The sequence below is a fragment of the Protobothrops mucrosquamatus genome, unplaced genomic scaffold (genome assembly GCF_001527695.2).
Source record: "Protobothrops mucrosquamatus isolate PMUCROS unplaced genomic scaffold, P.Mucros_1.0 scaffold571, whole genome shotgun sequence".
NCBI lineage: Eukaryota > Metazoa > Chordata > Lepidosauria > Squamata > Viperidae > Protobothrops > Protobothrops mucrosquamatus.
The window spans coordinates 40,134-51,717 of NW_015386873.1; the positions used below are offsets into that span (position 1 = coordinate 40,134).

Here is an 11,584-nt window from a genome sequence, read left to right on the forward strand (position 1 = left end):
TGTTGCTGCTGTTTGAGGCAAATAATAATTGAGAATAGATGCATGAGCCCCAATATGAAACCCACCATCTGGATCAGGATCTCACAACTGCCTTTTCTTTAAAACAGAACAGACCGGGAAGAATGTTTTTCATTTGAACGTGTATTTATCATTCCCTCCAACAGAAGCACATTTTTTTTTTTTATTATCCAATTTCTATGCTGCCCATCTCACTGATACAGCGACCCGGGGAGGCACATAAAGCAACTGGGAGATTCTAAGCCCTAATACTCAAATTATACTGTTTTTTTAAATACTGCTTAAAACAGCCTCTCTGAGATGACTTTTCCACTGTTCAATTTGTACAAGAGGGATTTATAGTCAAGTACCATTCTTGTCAGCACTACATCTTCCTTCAGGTGGTTAAGGCTAGCATAGAGTATATTCTGTGGCCTGCAAAACCAGGGGAATGGCTCTGCATACTACAGCATCAACAAGCCCTCGTGGAGCCAGTTTTGACTTTAAGCAAGGTTAAACTGAACAAGATGATACAATATTCATTTTAACTTTCAGGGATTTTTAAAGAATTAAGACATTCTTCTAAGACCACTACTTGAAGTTCGGTTAGAAAGTCCATATTATTGTCTTTTTAAAATCCCTTACAGAGTTCCAATACCCAAACACTATGATAAATGCATGACAATCTGAAAAACAGGAAAGAAAAAGAGAAAGAGGTTATAATACAAAGTTAGGCATTCCTCCGACCAAGGTGTCTTGTTTGATCTTTGAGACATGATCCACTGCTCTCCAAATTCCACCTTGACTTCGGATTCCTTTCACTTCATTTCAATGCCAGGTTATTCCTTTGGACATTGCCTGACTTTGTGCGGAGGCAAATGAGCAGCGAGCAAATAATTTGCTTCTTTAACAAGTGATGAATGCATTGTTGGATCTTGTAAACACTACTGATTGTATACATTCAAGATTTCTTTTTAGCAAAAGTGGCACTTACTTGAACCAATCCACTCAATATTTATTTAGCACTTCAACAGGTAAAACATCAGCTGGTAATAGAGACTTGATGTACTTCCTTATGTTTGGATGGCTTGGTATAGTGCACTGGGCTATATCCACTGCTTGGATCCCACTGTGGTTCTATAAAATCTGAATTTCCTGTATTTCTCTTGATACTTGACTCGTGCATTATTGCTGTATACATTTCCCTGTGGTCAATTTAAGTGCTCCTCTATTATGTAACATGTTCAGTGTTTTAAACTCTAATGGCATCCTATGGGGACTGGCGTTTGAAAAGTATCTGTACTTTAAGTCATCATAATAATGATATTTGACTGGTTTTCCATTTATATCCTTTGGGAAGGGCCAGAATCCGTAAAGGTGAATTTCATCACAGAACCTCGTTGCGAGGGTATACATAAGGAGTCCTGTGCTGGGTCGCTTGATGTAAACTTTGTTGGTTAGCCAGTAACTGTAGAAGTTGGAAAACAAACAGAAGTACATTTTATTATTAGGAAACTCCAACAAGAACTTTATCTTAAATTATTTTTCTTTGAAATATGCTTTTCTAAGCCTTTTGAATCAAAATAAACATATTAGACTGCGCTTTAATACTATTTTGGAGACACGTACATTGTGTTTACCAAAAATCAAATCCAGAGATAAGTCTGGGAAATGGCAACCAAATCACATATGTGAACTCACTAAGTTTTAATTAAGGTCACATCTCAGAGATTGGAGCATTTTCTCCCAACAGCAAGTGTTTGTATATTGAATTAATATTTAACTGCCAAATTTCTAAGTATTCCCCACTCCACCCTAATAAAGCATAAGCATCAAATATAGTTACATATTCATAGAAGAGCAGATATAATATTAAAAATTAAATCCTGCTCCTAGCTTAATTTATATGAACATGGTTTAATCTCCTGTTCGTGATTTGTTGTGTCCCACCCACATTATTGCCCATAAAAAAGTACTTTCAGCACAAAATGCCTCCCACTACCAGCAAAATAAGTTCAAAACCGCAGCTTTGAGAAAGTTATCTTGCTAAAAATTAATGGAATCATTGCTACTCAGAGAAAGCAACACAGCTATAGTATCAAGCTTTATCACTGGTCTAGCTTAATCTAAGAAACATCTAAGTTCCACTGTCTAAAGTATGATAAATGGTTTTAGGCAAGCTCCATTTCTTTCAACTTCATGTATGCACCTCCATGGTCTTGTAGTACAACAAATTGTTGCTATATTTTGTGTTTCCACTGAGAAACAGAAATATCTTGTTTATTGGAATTGACAGCTGAAAAGCAGTCTGATAAGGAGTATTCACAGGGGAGGATTAAAAAAAGTAAAAATGGCAGCCATGACAATACAATCAAAGATGGCAATAGCAATACAATAGCTTTTATTCTTATTCTTATATACTGCCCAATAGCAATCTCTGGATGATTTATAAGTGTTATTTGCATATTCCTCCCAACAATCTGAATCCTCATTTTACCAATCTCGGAAGGATGGAAGGCAGAGTCAATCTTGATTCCCATCAGGATTGAACTCCAGGGTGTGGGCAGAGTTTGCCTACAATACTGTACTTTAACCACAGCGCCATCAGGGCTCTATGTTTTTAATGTGGTACTACTGTGGTGATCCTTTTTTTAACCATATCTTGCAAATGCCCCTAGCTGGGGATAAAGCGGATTCAGAGTAACAAGAACTTTGGAGCTTTTTTCTTGTTTTGGCCCAGGATGAATGTTATCTTACAACTAGAGTTCAGTCACCTCATCCCAGAATTGACTTAAGAGCGTTGAAATGAGACCATCAATGTCTTCCTAGGACCACCATCCCAAAGCAGAGTTTTTCCTACAAATGAACAGTGCTTAACTGCTGCCTAAGTATATTCCTATCTTGCATCAATTCACTTGATGCTATAAGATAAAAACAGCCTTGAGGTTCCCAAACTGAATCAGAACGGGGACACTGATGATGAGGAATTTAACCCTGACTCTGTTTTTACATACATACCTGCCCTCATCTCTCTTGCAATCTACAATTTGGGAAAAGATATACAACCATCATATATTTTCCCTATTTAGGTAAACAGCAGCTGGTGAAATAATCTATATCAGTAATATGATCAGAAAAGAGAACGCTCTATTCCTGTTTTTGCTTTTTTCCCCTCCCCCAGTTGCTATAGTTGTGGTCTTTGTGATTGTTTTAAAGAAATCTAAAGTATAGAGATATTCAGTTAAATCTGCCACAGACCGGGGGTGGCATGCCAGCAACCGGTCCGCAGAAACAAGCAAAGCCCCATCCGGAGGGATGCAGGCAACACATAAAACCATGCCTCCTCCGGTCCACGGGAAAACTTCTATCCACCGGTGCCTGGTGCCCCAAAGATTGGGGACCTCTGGATTAGGACACTAGACTAGAAGCAGAGAAATCTGAGTTCTAATCTTGCTTTAGACATCTAAACCAACTTGGGTACTGCAAGTCAGTCGGTCTCTCTCTTTCTCTCTCTCTGCCTCCCCCCCAGAAGGCAATAGTAAGGCATTAGTAAGTCCACCTTCAAAAATGTTGCCAAGAAAAACTACAGAAACTTAACCTTTGTAATCACTTGGAGTCAGACTGACTGAAAACTATGGAAAACATGAAAACAGACCTGAACTTCTTTTTATATTTGAATCTGTCAGCTGTTGCTTTTACAGTCTGAATGTAGATGGAGAAATCCATAACTCAGAAAAAAGCTTTTGCTGATGCAAGAAGGCTTAAATGTACAGAAATACATTTTGTAGGAAACCAGACCATCTCAAGTTGAATTAGTTATTTTTATAATGCACACTCCTTTCCCGATTTTCAGTTAATACTTCCTCTCAATATAGCAACAATTAAAAATGTTTTCTTATCTTTGGAAGTCATTAATCACATGTCCAATAATTTTTTTATAAGAAAATGTTATTAGTTGTGAGTTGGATACTTTAAAGAGCAACTGTTGAAGCAACAGTGACAGATGGGGATGGGTGGGAATGAGAAGACTATGTAAAGCATTTGCTAATTTTAAACTTATTTTGTCCTTGCTAAGTGAGATAAAGTATCCTGTCTAGCAGCAAACCGTTTGATATTATAGGGTGGTTTTTTTCTGGTACAGTTAGAATAAATCTGAAATAACTTCATTTTGCAGTTATTTGACACTTAGCAAAAACCTGTCTTAAAAAATGCACATCAACACATACACATATAAATTCAAGCCTGCTAATGTGCCACAAGATAGAGCTGGAAATGTGTTGTTGCTGTTAAAAGCACAATATGAAATGTATAAAACTAAACATAAATAAGCATTCTGTATCACATTTAATTCTTTTTCAAAAGACAATTAGTTATAAGTGCTTTTGAAAGCAGCAGTTAATTCAACTAGTGAATCACTCATCAATTCAACCTAAACCAGATTAATACATGACAATGATAATAGCCAATGGCCAGTAGAATTCTGCTGCATGCATTAATAAATCTCTGCTACACATTGGAATGCTTTTAACTTTGACAGAGTTTGCAAGTTGCATGGTTGTGTAGCTTAGGCAGAAGTCCTTTTGACTGCCACTTGTATTTGTATGATGCTATAATCTTTTTTTGCTTGAAAAAGGCAGAAAACTGTTCTTGTTCGAACAAGAATTACATTGTAAATGACAACTTGCCAATATTGGCCCCACACTGAGCTCAAAATATACACAACCCCAAGCAGTAATGGAAGGTCACATTTCACACCAAAATGGGAAAAGGTCAGCCATATGTGGATTTGGATTTATAACTGGCCCTTAAATTCCCATGGGAAAGTAGCTTTGGAAAAGGTCACTGTGGAAGCTGGATTCTTTGCTGTAGCAATTGCAGTATGAAAATCTCAGCTTGCCAGGACACAACAGAAGTCATTTTGATGGCTCAAAACCTCCTGACATTTATTTCACCAGGACAGAAAATCAACAACCCTCTTTTGTGTTGTATCAACTATGGAACTAGACAGAGTTTTCTCACACTGAGCCAACACTTAAAAATCCAAAATCAAAATGACATTAAAGTGGTGCTCTCCATTTTCACTCAACAAAAGCCTTGCTCTAAGCACAATTTTAGATGTTTCAAAACCCACTGTAGTAATGACAAAGTAGAAGGTGGGGTCTACCTGAATGTCTAACTGGCCTCTTCCAAGTGCTGCATACACAGCCATACATTTCAGCCTGACAATTCCCTGAAGGGGGCGGGGGAATTTAACCTTTAAAGAGAAAAGACAAAAGGAGTCTAATCTTTTCTCATTTGTTAAGTGACTCTATGTTTGCTATTTAGAGCCTATACCAGTGGTGGCGAACCTATGGCACGGGTGCCAGAGGTGGCACTCAGAGCCCTCTCTGTGGGCACGCGCACCGTCGCCCCAGTCCTAGGCCTTCAGCTGGGTTTTATAAAACCTTTTCACTTTAGGCCTCTGCTGCTGTGTGAAAAAAAAAAAAAAGGTTCAATCAATCAGTCAATTTCAACTTCTCGTGGGGAAAAAAAAAGATATTGCAAAGTTGGAATTGATTGATTGAACTTTTTAATCCCACCCAGTCTGCCGTTACCACCCAACCATGCCCACCCAATGGGCCACACCCACCCGGCACCCGACAATGCATAAGTGGGTTTGGGGTTGCAGTTTGGGCACTCGGTCTCTAAAAGGTTTGCCATCACTGGCCTAGAAACTAGAGTAATGCAGACTTTGTTTTACTGCAGCTTTTAATTGCCACTTCTGCTCATGATAGAGTGGCAGAGAGGGTGAACAAAAATGGCAGGAGAGGGGAGTCCATCTGCTGGAGCCTACAGACAGGCTCCCCATCAGCTGTTTTCAGACAGAGTGAGAGAGTGAGTGAGAAAAAAGGGCAAGAGAGCATGCAAGACAAATCAAGCATGAGAGACTAAGACTAAGAGGAGCATAAGAAACAGAATGAGATGAATTGCAAAAGAGCACAAGAAGAAGAGAGGTAATTTGCAGATCCTTTCTGAGGTGGATAGAAGCTTCCTTAGTATAACATCTTCTATAGAACTGGAAAACCTTTTTCCACCATGTGAATTGGCTGCAGAACTTGGATGACAGGGTGAATTGGGGCTTTCATGTAAAGGAGGAAGACAGAAAGATCCTAACTATTCCTGAAGGTCAGGTTAGGACAGATAGTTAAATCCATGGATTACATCCTTTGTCAAAAGTCACCTCTCCCCAGTCCCATTCCATGTTAGGGGGAAGCAACTGATGGTTATTTTTCCTATGTGTAGGAAATTCACCAATAAAGTTTTCTGACATTATTGCATATCAAACATATAAAAATATTATATTACTTACTGGTTTCATCACTGAGACAGATTATAGCATAGCTGTCAGGAGGACAGAGCAAATTTTGCCATGATACTTTATGCTGGCATATGGATTAGAAGAAAGCATATTAGTGGCTGTCTGGATGAGTCCCAAGTTTCTATCTTCTCTTAACTGGTTTAGCAAGGCTGGTGCCAATACTTAATAAGTGAACCAATCCTCAATCATCAATACCTTGTACTTCTTACTAAATGTGTACCTAAGAGTGTGTGGCAAGAGAGTTTTTTTGTTTATACATTTGAAACCACATGAATATCATTCAACCTGTATAGTCACTCTATCTGCACATTTGGATGACCCAAAGTATTTTGCTGTAATTTTCAAGTCAAAATGAACAGCACTGTGTATTAATAATTATTCTGAGATCTTGATCTGAATATGCTACCCTTCATGATACACCAAATCAGCTGCCAGAAACAGCCAACTCATTCTGATGAGGAGTTGGAAAATACAGACACGTACACTAAAGCACACCAGTAGCCATATTTCGAAAGATCAAGAGGCTTTCTGTTAAGTTTTCAGAGGCTGCTTTGATTTTCATTAAGAAGAAAGGGATATGGTACTTTTTTTTTTTTAAGGAAAAGAGAAATGATACACAGATCTGGTGCAACATTTTTACAATACAAAATCAAATACAACTGTAGGGAAATTGAAAACCCTGCCATAAATATTTATTAATCACCGAAGGATAAATTTACATTCTGTCACAATTTGTGATAATGCAATAATAGTATAATATAATCTTATATACACTATATACAGACATATACATACGTACAGACATGTAACTTATATCTGTCACTGCACAAAAATCATGTAACTTATATCTGTCACTGCACAAAACTCACTTGTTCTTGATATTATTTCCCTAGGGGGAAAGACATGCACTTAACGTAGTACTTTGTTCAGCAATGTTGCTGCTTTATAATTTGCATTATTTCTTGGAGTTGAAGCAAATGTGATAGCTTTTAAAATGTATGTTTGGAAGGTTTCACAGCCTTTTAAGTGCCCTAAAGTAACTGGCCTTCTGTTGCACATGTCCACCGAATATAATTATATATATCCCAGCATATAAAGATCTTTATGAACCACATAAAGAAATGTTCTCAAGAAATCTCCAATATTGTAGCAGGTGAACAAAAAAGCAAGAGTGTGCTTTATTTAAAGCCTTAATCTAAAAACCTAATTAACGGATGCTATGCATAGTTATTTAGAGAAATAAACTCTTCTGAACTGAGTAGAATAAATATGCATCAAATTGTTGTAAGGGTAAAAAAGGTGAAATATGCAGCCTGAACAATTTATCATCCAGAGTCATATTATTAGAAGTTGAAAGCACAGATTTATCTTGCGCATAAATATTGAAATGATCAACTCTAATGTTCTGGATAAACTGACTGTGTAAGAATTTGGAGACAGAAAGACAGAAATGCTCAGCATATCAAGCAACCATTATACAATATCATTAAAACCAGTGAAAGCACAGGTACCAGCCACCCTCATCAACTGGAAATGTGTATTTCATTATTTAAAGGGTTGCTAAGTTCAGGTAAACTGATGCTTTTTGATACTTTTAACAGGGGCAAACCTTGATTAAACATGTGCATGCCACGCTAGTAACCGGTTCGTGATATAGGATGTGCCCTTATTGGAAACATTGGTAACCAATTATTTTCCAGACTTCACTTAAGGAGATGGATTTATCCTTTGAAATTCTATATTGCTTTGACCTTGATATCTGAGTGACTGCCTGTCTTATAATGAACCTGTCCAGATATTAAGATCAGTAAGAAAGGCTCTCTTGGAAATGGCCTTATTTTCTGAGAATTATTTATCATATGTGGGAGAGGGCTTTCTCCTACTTTCCAAGCTATGAAATGCATTCCCTTGAGAACTGTGCTCATGAATCACTCTTTCCACTTTCAGGAAAGGAATCAAGAACCTTTGCTTTTAATTCCCCAGGCCTTTGCGGTCTTACTAAAAGAGTATTTTAATTTTTTATATGTGAGCTTATGTAGATATAGATCAGTGGTTCTCAACCTGTGGGTCGGGACCCCATTTGGGGTCGATCGACCATTTCACGGGGGTCGCCAAGCAAGGCTGTCCGCCATTTTTTTTGTCTGCCATTTTTTCCCCTTTTCCAGCGGGTGCCTTACCTCCCTTGGGCTGGGCCAGCTGGTGGTCAGCCTGCTCCGTCTCTGCTGCTTGCCAGCTACGCCTCGGCCGGCGCAGGGGGCGGAACCACGCATGCGCGGTGCTCCCGGGCAGGGAAAGTCCTCGACTTACGACCGGTTGGGTAGTCCTCGACTTACAACCAGTTTAGTCCTCAACTTATGACCGGTTTAGTCCTCGACTTACGACCGGTTGGGGTCGCGGCATTAAAAAGGTTGAGAACCACTGATATAGATAGATAGATGATAGATAGATAGATATAGACAGACAGACAGACCCTTTTTGTTGCTAGTTGCCTTGAGTGTCCTACTGCAGAAAAACAAAACAGGACCACATTAATTCCATCTGTAGCTCTGCATGCCATTGCAATCCCTCTGGAAGAGCAGGCACAAAATATGAGGATTCTCTGAGACTCAGAGCTCTGTGGCCAACAGAGACTTTGGGAAAATCTGATAACTTTTACATACATTGGACATGTAAGACATTCCCTAGGAATTTCCCAGCCAATGTGAAAGACTATTGAACAAATACAAAAAATTATAAATATGCAAGAAGTCAGGTCTAGTAGACAAGAAGTAGACTAAGCAATTCTTACCACAAGAAGTATCTAAATTGAGAACTGGGAGGGAGGAGAACAGAACATTCAAGTAGGGAACTATGTTTTAACCCACGTTTAAAGCATAATCTGGTTTTGGCTCTCCTTCCAAATACCATACTGCCTTGTGGACTATGAAAGGTGATATGTAATACCTCTGGAGGCCATAAGATTAGATAAGAGTATTAGATTAGATTATTTTTCTCTCTATGACAAAATGCATAAGCACCCATTATATTTTTTTAGACTGAAGATTTATGCAAAGAATGCACTTTTCAGTATTGACTGAATATTGAATAATTCAGTTTTTAATGAAGTATTTAATGAGGGACCAGGTTGAATAAAGATGTATGAAGAATAAAAAACCTAGACTTTCTTCTTCCATTCTGCATTCAAATGCCATTGGGGTGAGGGTGGGGAGTTCACACACTGCATCTGCCTAGAAGAGATGAGATTATGCTGATGAACTTTGTGCTAATTTCCAGGGAAAAGGGAATATTAACCTAAGCCAGGTGCAGGTTGCTACAGCTGAAGAGACCAATGCCCTCCCTTTTTTGTGATTTTGAATACAAAATAGTAATTGCCACAAGTTAACTATGAATGATCACTGAACAAGTGGTTGCTAAGTAAGAGCTACCTATACATCAGCTTTTTTAATAGCATCTTCATAGCCTAAGTATTCCAACCATCCTCCTCCTGCAGATTTATATGAGTTCTAAATAGCACATGTACTTTCCAAGGTTTTGCAGCTTGGGTTGTGCCCAGAATTCCAGAACCTTACCCTGCATGCTTTCCCTACTTTTGTTTTTACTCTACCATTGCTAATCAAGCCATTGTGACGTTTGAAGTCTGGACTGCCCATATATTCACTCAACAAATAGTTACAAAGCAACCACTTGATCACCTTTCCTATAGTTGAAAATTTATTCAACTATACTGAACTATACTATACTATTCAACTATATTAAATTTATTCAACTATACTGAACCCCAACCTTCTATTTAACTCTATAATGAGTACTGTTTTTATTTAATAGTCAAGATGAAATCAATTTCAGGATTTTTGAAGAGGGCCAAAATTAATTCTTTGTCTTTCTATTATATCACCCCATCACACATGCAATCCTTTCTCTAAACTATTTGCTATCAACTATTAGCATGTCAAGAAAGGTTATCTTATATAAAAGACAATATTAAGTAACGATGGATAGATTTAAAAGTGGTGCTTTCAATGCTTGTGTCATATCTCCGAAAAAACACATAAAAGACAAATTTTCATTCAGCTGCTAGTATATTTGAGACATTCACATAAGAAAATACAGTATATAAAATGATTACAAGCTACATAGCCTTTTTTGGTTAAATGTTTGAACTAATTGCATTGGAAAATACTGTGCTGGAAATGCTGTCGTTATGACATTTCTAACTGCACTTCTGGTATATGGTAGCTGTTGAATGGCAGAAGGGCATGTATGAATACATTCTTGATTAGGTCAAGTGCCAGTTCCTTCTCTTATTAGTCAAATTGGGTTAATACTTCATTGTTCCCAGTGAGAGCTTCTGTGGTTTCATAAACTGAGTTTATTACTGCATCCTCTATAGAAGGATCACTTCACATTTCAAGGCTGAGGGAGATGTTTAGCATTTGAGAAGCCCCTACAAATGTGGCACTAGATCATTGACATAATGTCCCTGAATTTTCTGTTCAGACATAATATCTGGAAAAAATCTATTGTTCTATGAAGAAAATGGCACTGAGGCATCATCTAAGAAAGATCTCCTAGCTGAGCCTTTTGTATGAATGCACCATAAGTGAGGAATGCAGATTTAGTACATCATGAGGCAGGGTTTTACCAGTGCCTGCCACTGTTTTAAATCCACAATATGATGGCAGATATCAGGATATATTGCAGTATGTATAGCTAGAAATTTCTACAGGTTCAAAGACTGATGTGGTATGAAATATTTTGTGGAATTAGATAAATGAAATTTAAAATAGATCTATATTATTTCTTTGAAAAAAAATGATACAAATAAAGATATTTTGAAGGTGAATACTGCTTTCTTTCCTTTCTGTCTTGTTCCACCTGCTAGGCATGTGCTGATATTTAATGCTATTAAATTACTAATGTAGTTTGACTTTAGTTTTTCTATGTCAAAACATGATCACATTCGGGGGACTTCCGGTGGCAGGCGCCTTCGCTGGACGCAGCTGTTTGCTGCTCCCGCCTGTTTCTGCGTCAAAGCCGTTTTGACAGCCTGCATCAGCTGTCAAACGGCTTGATACCTCTCCCCTGGGCATAGGGGGAAAGGTGAGCTGCCCGAGGTAGGAGTTGAGTTCCCGAGTCGTCCCTTGTGGACGATGTAGGTGAGAACTCCTCCGGAGCCTCGGGATTCTCCGCGATCCAGGACGTCTTCGCTATAAGCGAAGCTAGAAGCTG

At 38.2% G+C, this 11,584-nt stretch overlaps 1 protein-coding gene across 1 annotated transcript in view; it reads right to left on the minus strand.

Moving 5' to 3' along the window:
- Positions 1–808: 808 nt before the first annotated feature.
- The window catches only part of ST8SIA4 (ST8 alpha-N-acetyl-neuraminide alpha-2,8-sialyltransferase 4), a 68,632-nt gene continuing 57,856 nt past the window's right edge, over positions 809–11,584 (minus strand). Inside the window, exon 5 of the mRNA XM_015817311.1 lies at positions 809–1,465. Coding sequence (XP_015672797.1) covers positions 1,183–1,465 — 283 coding nt within the window. The 3' untranslated portion in view covers positions 809–1,182. The remainder of the gene's footprint in view (positions 1,466–11,584) is intronic.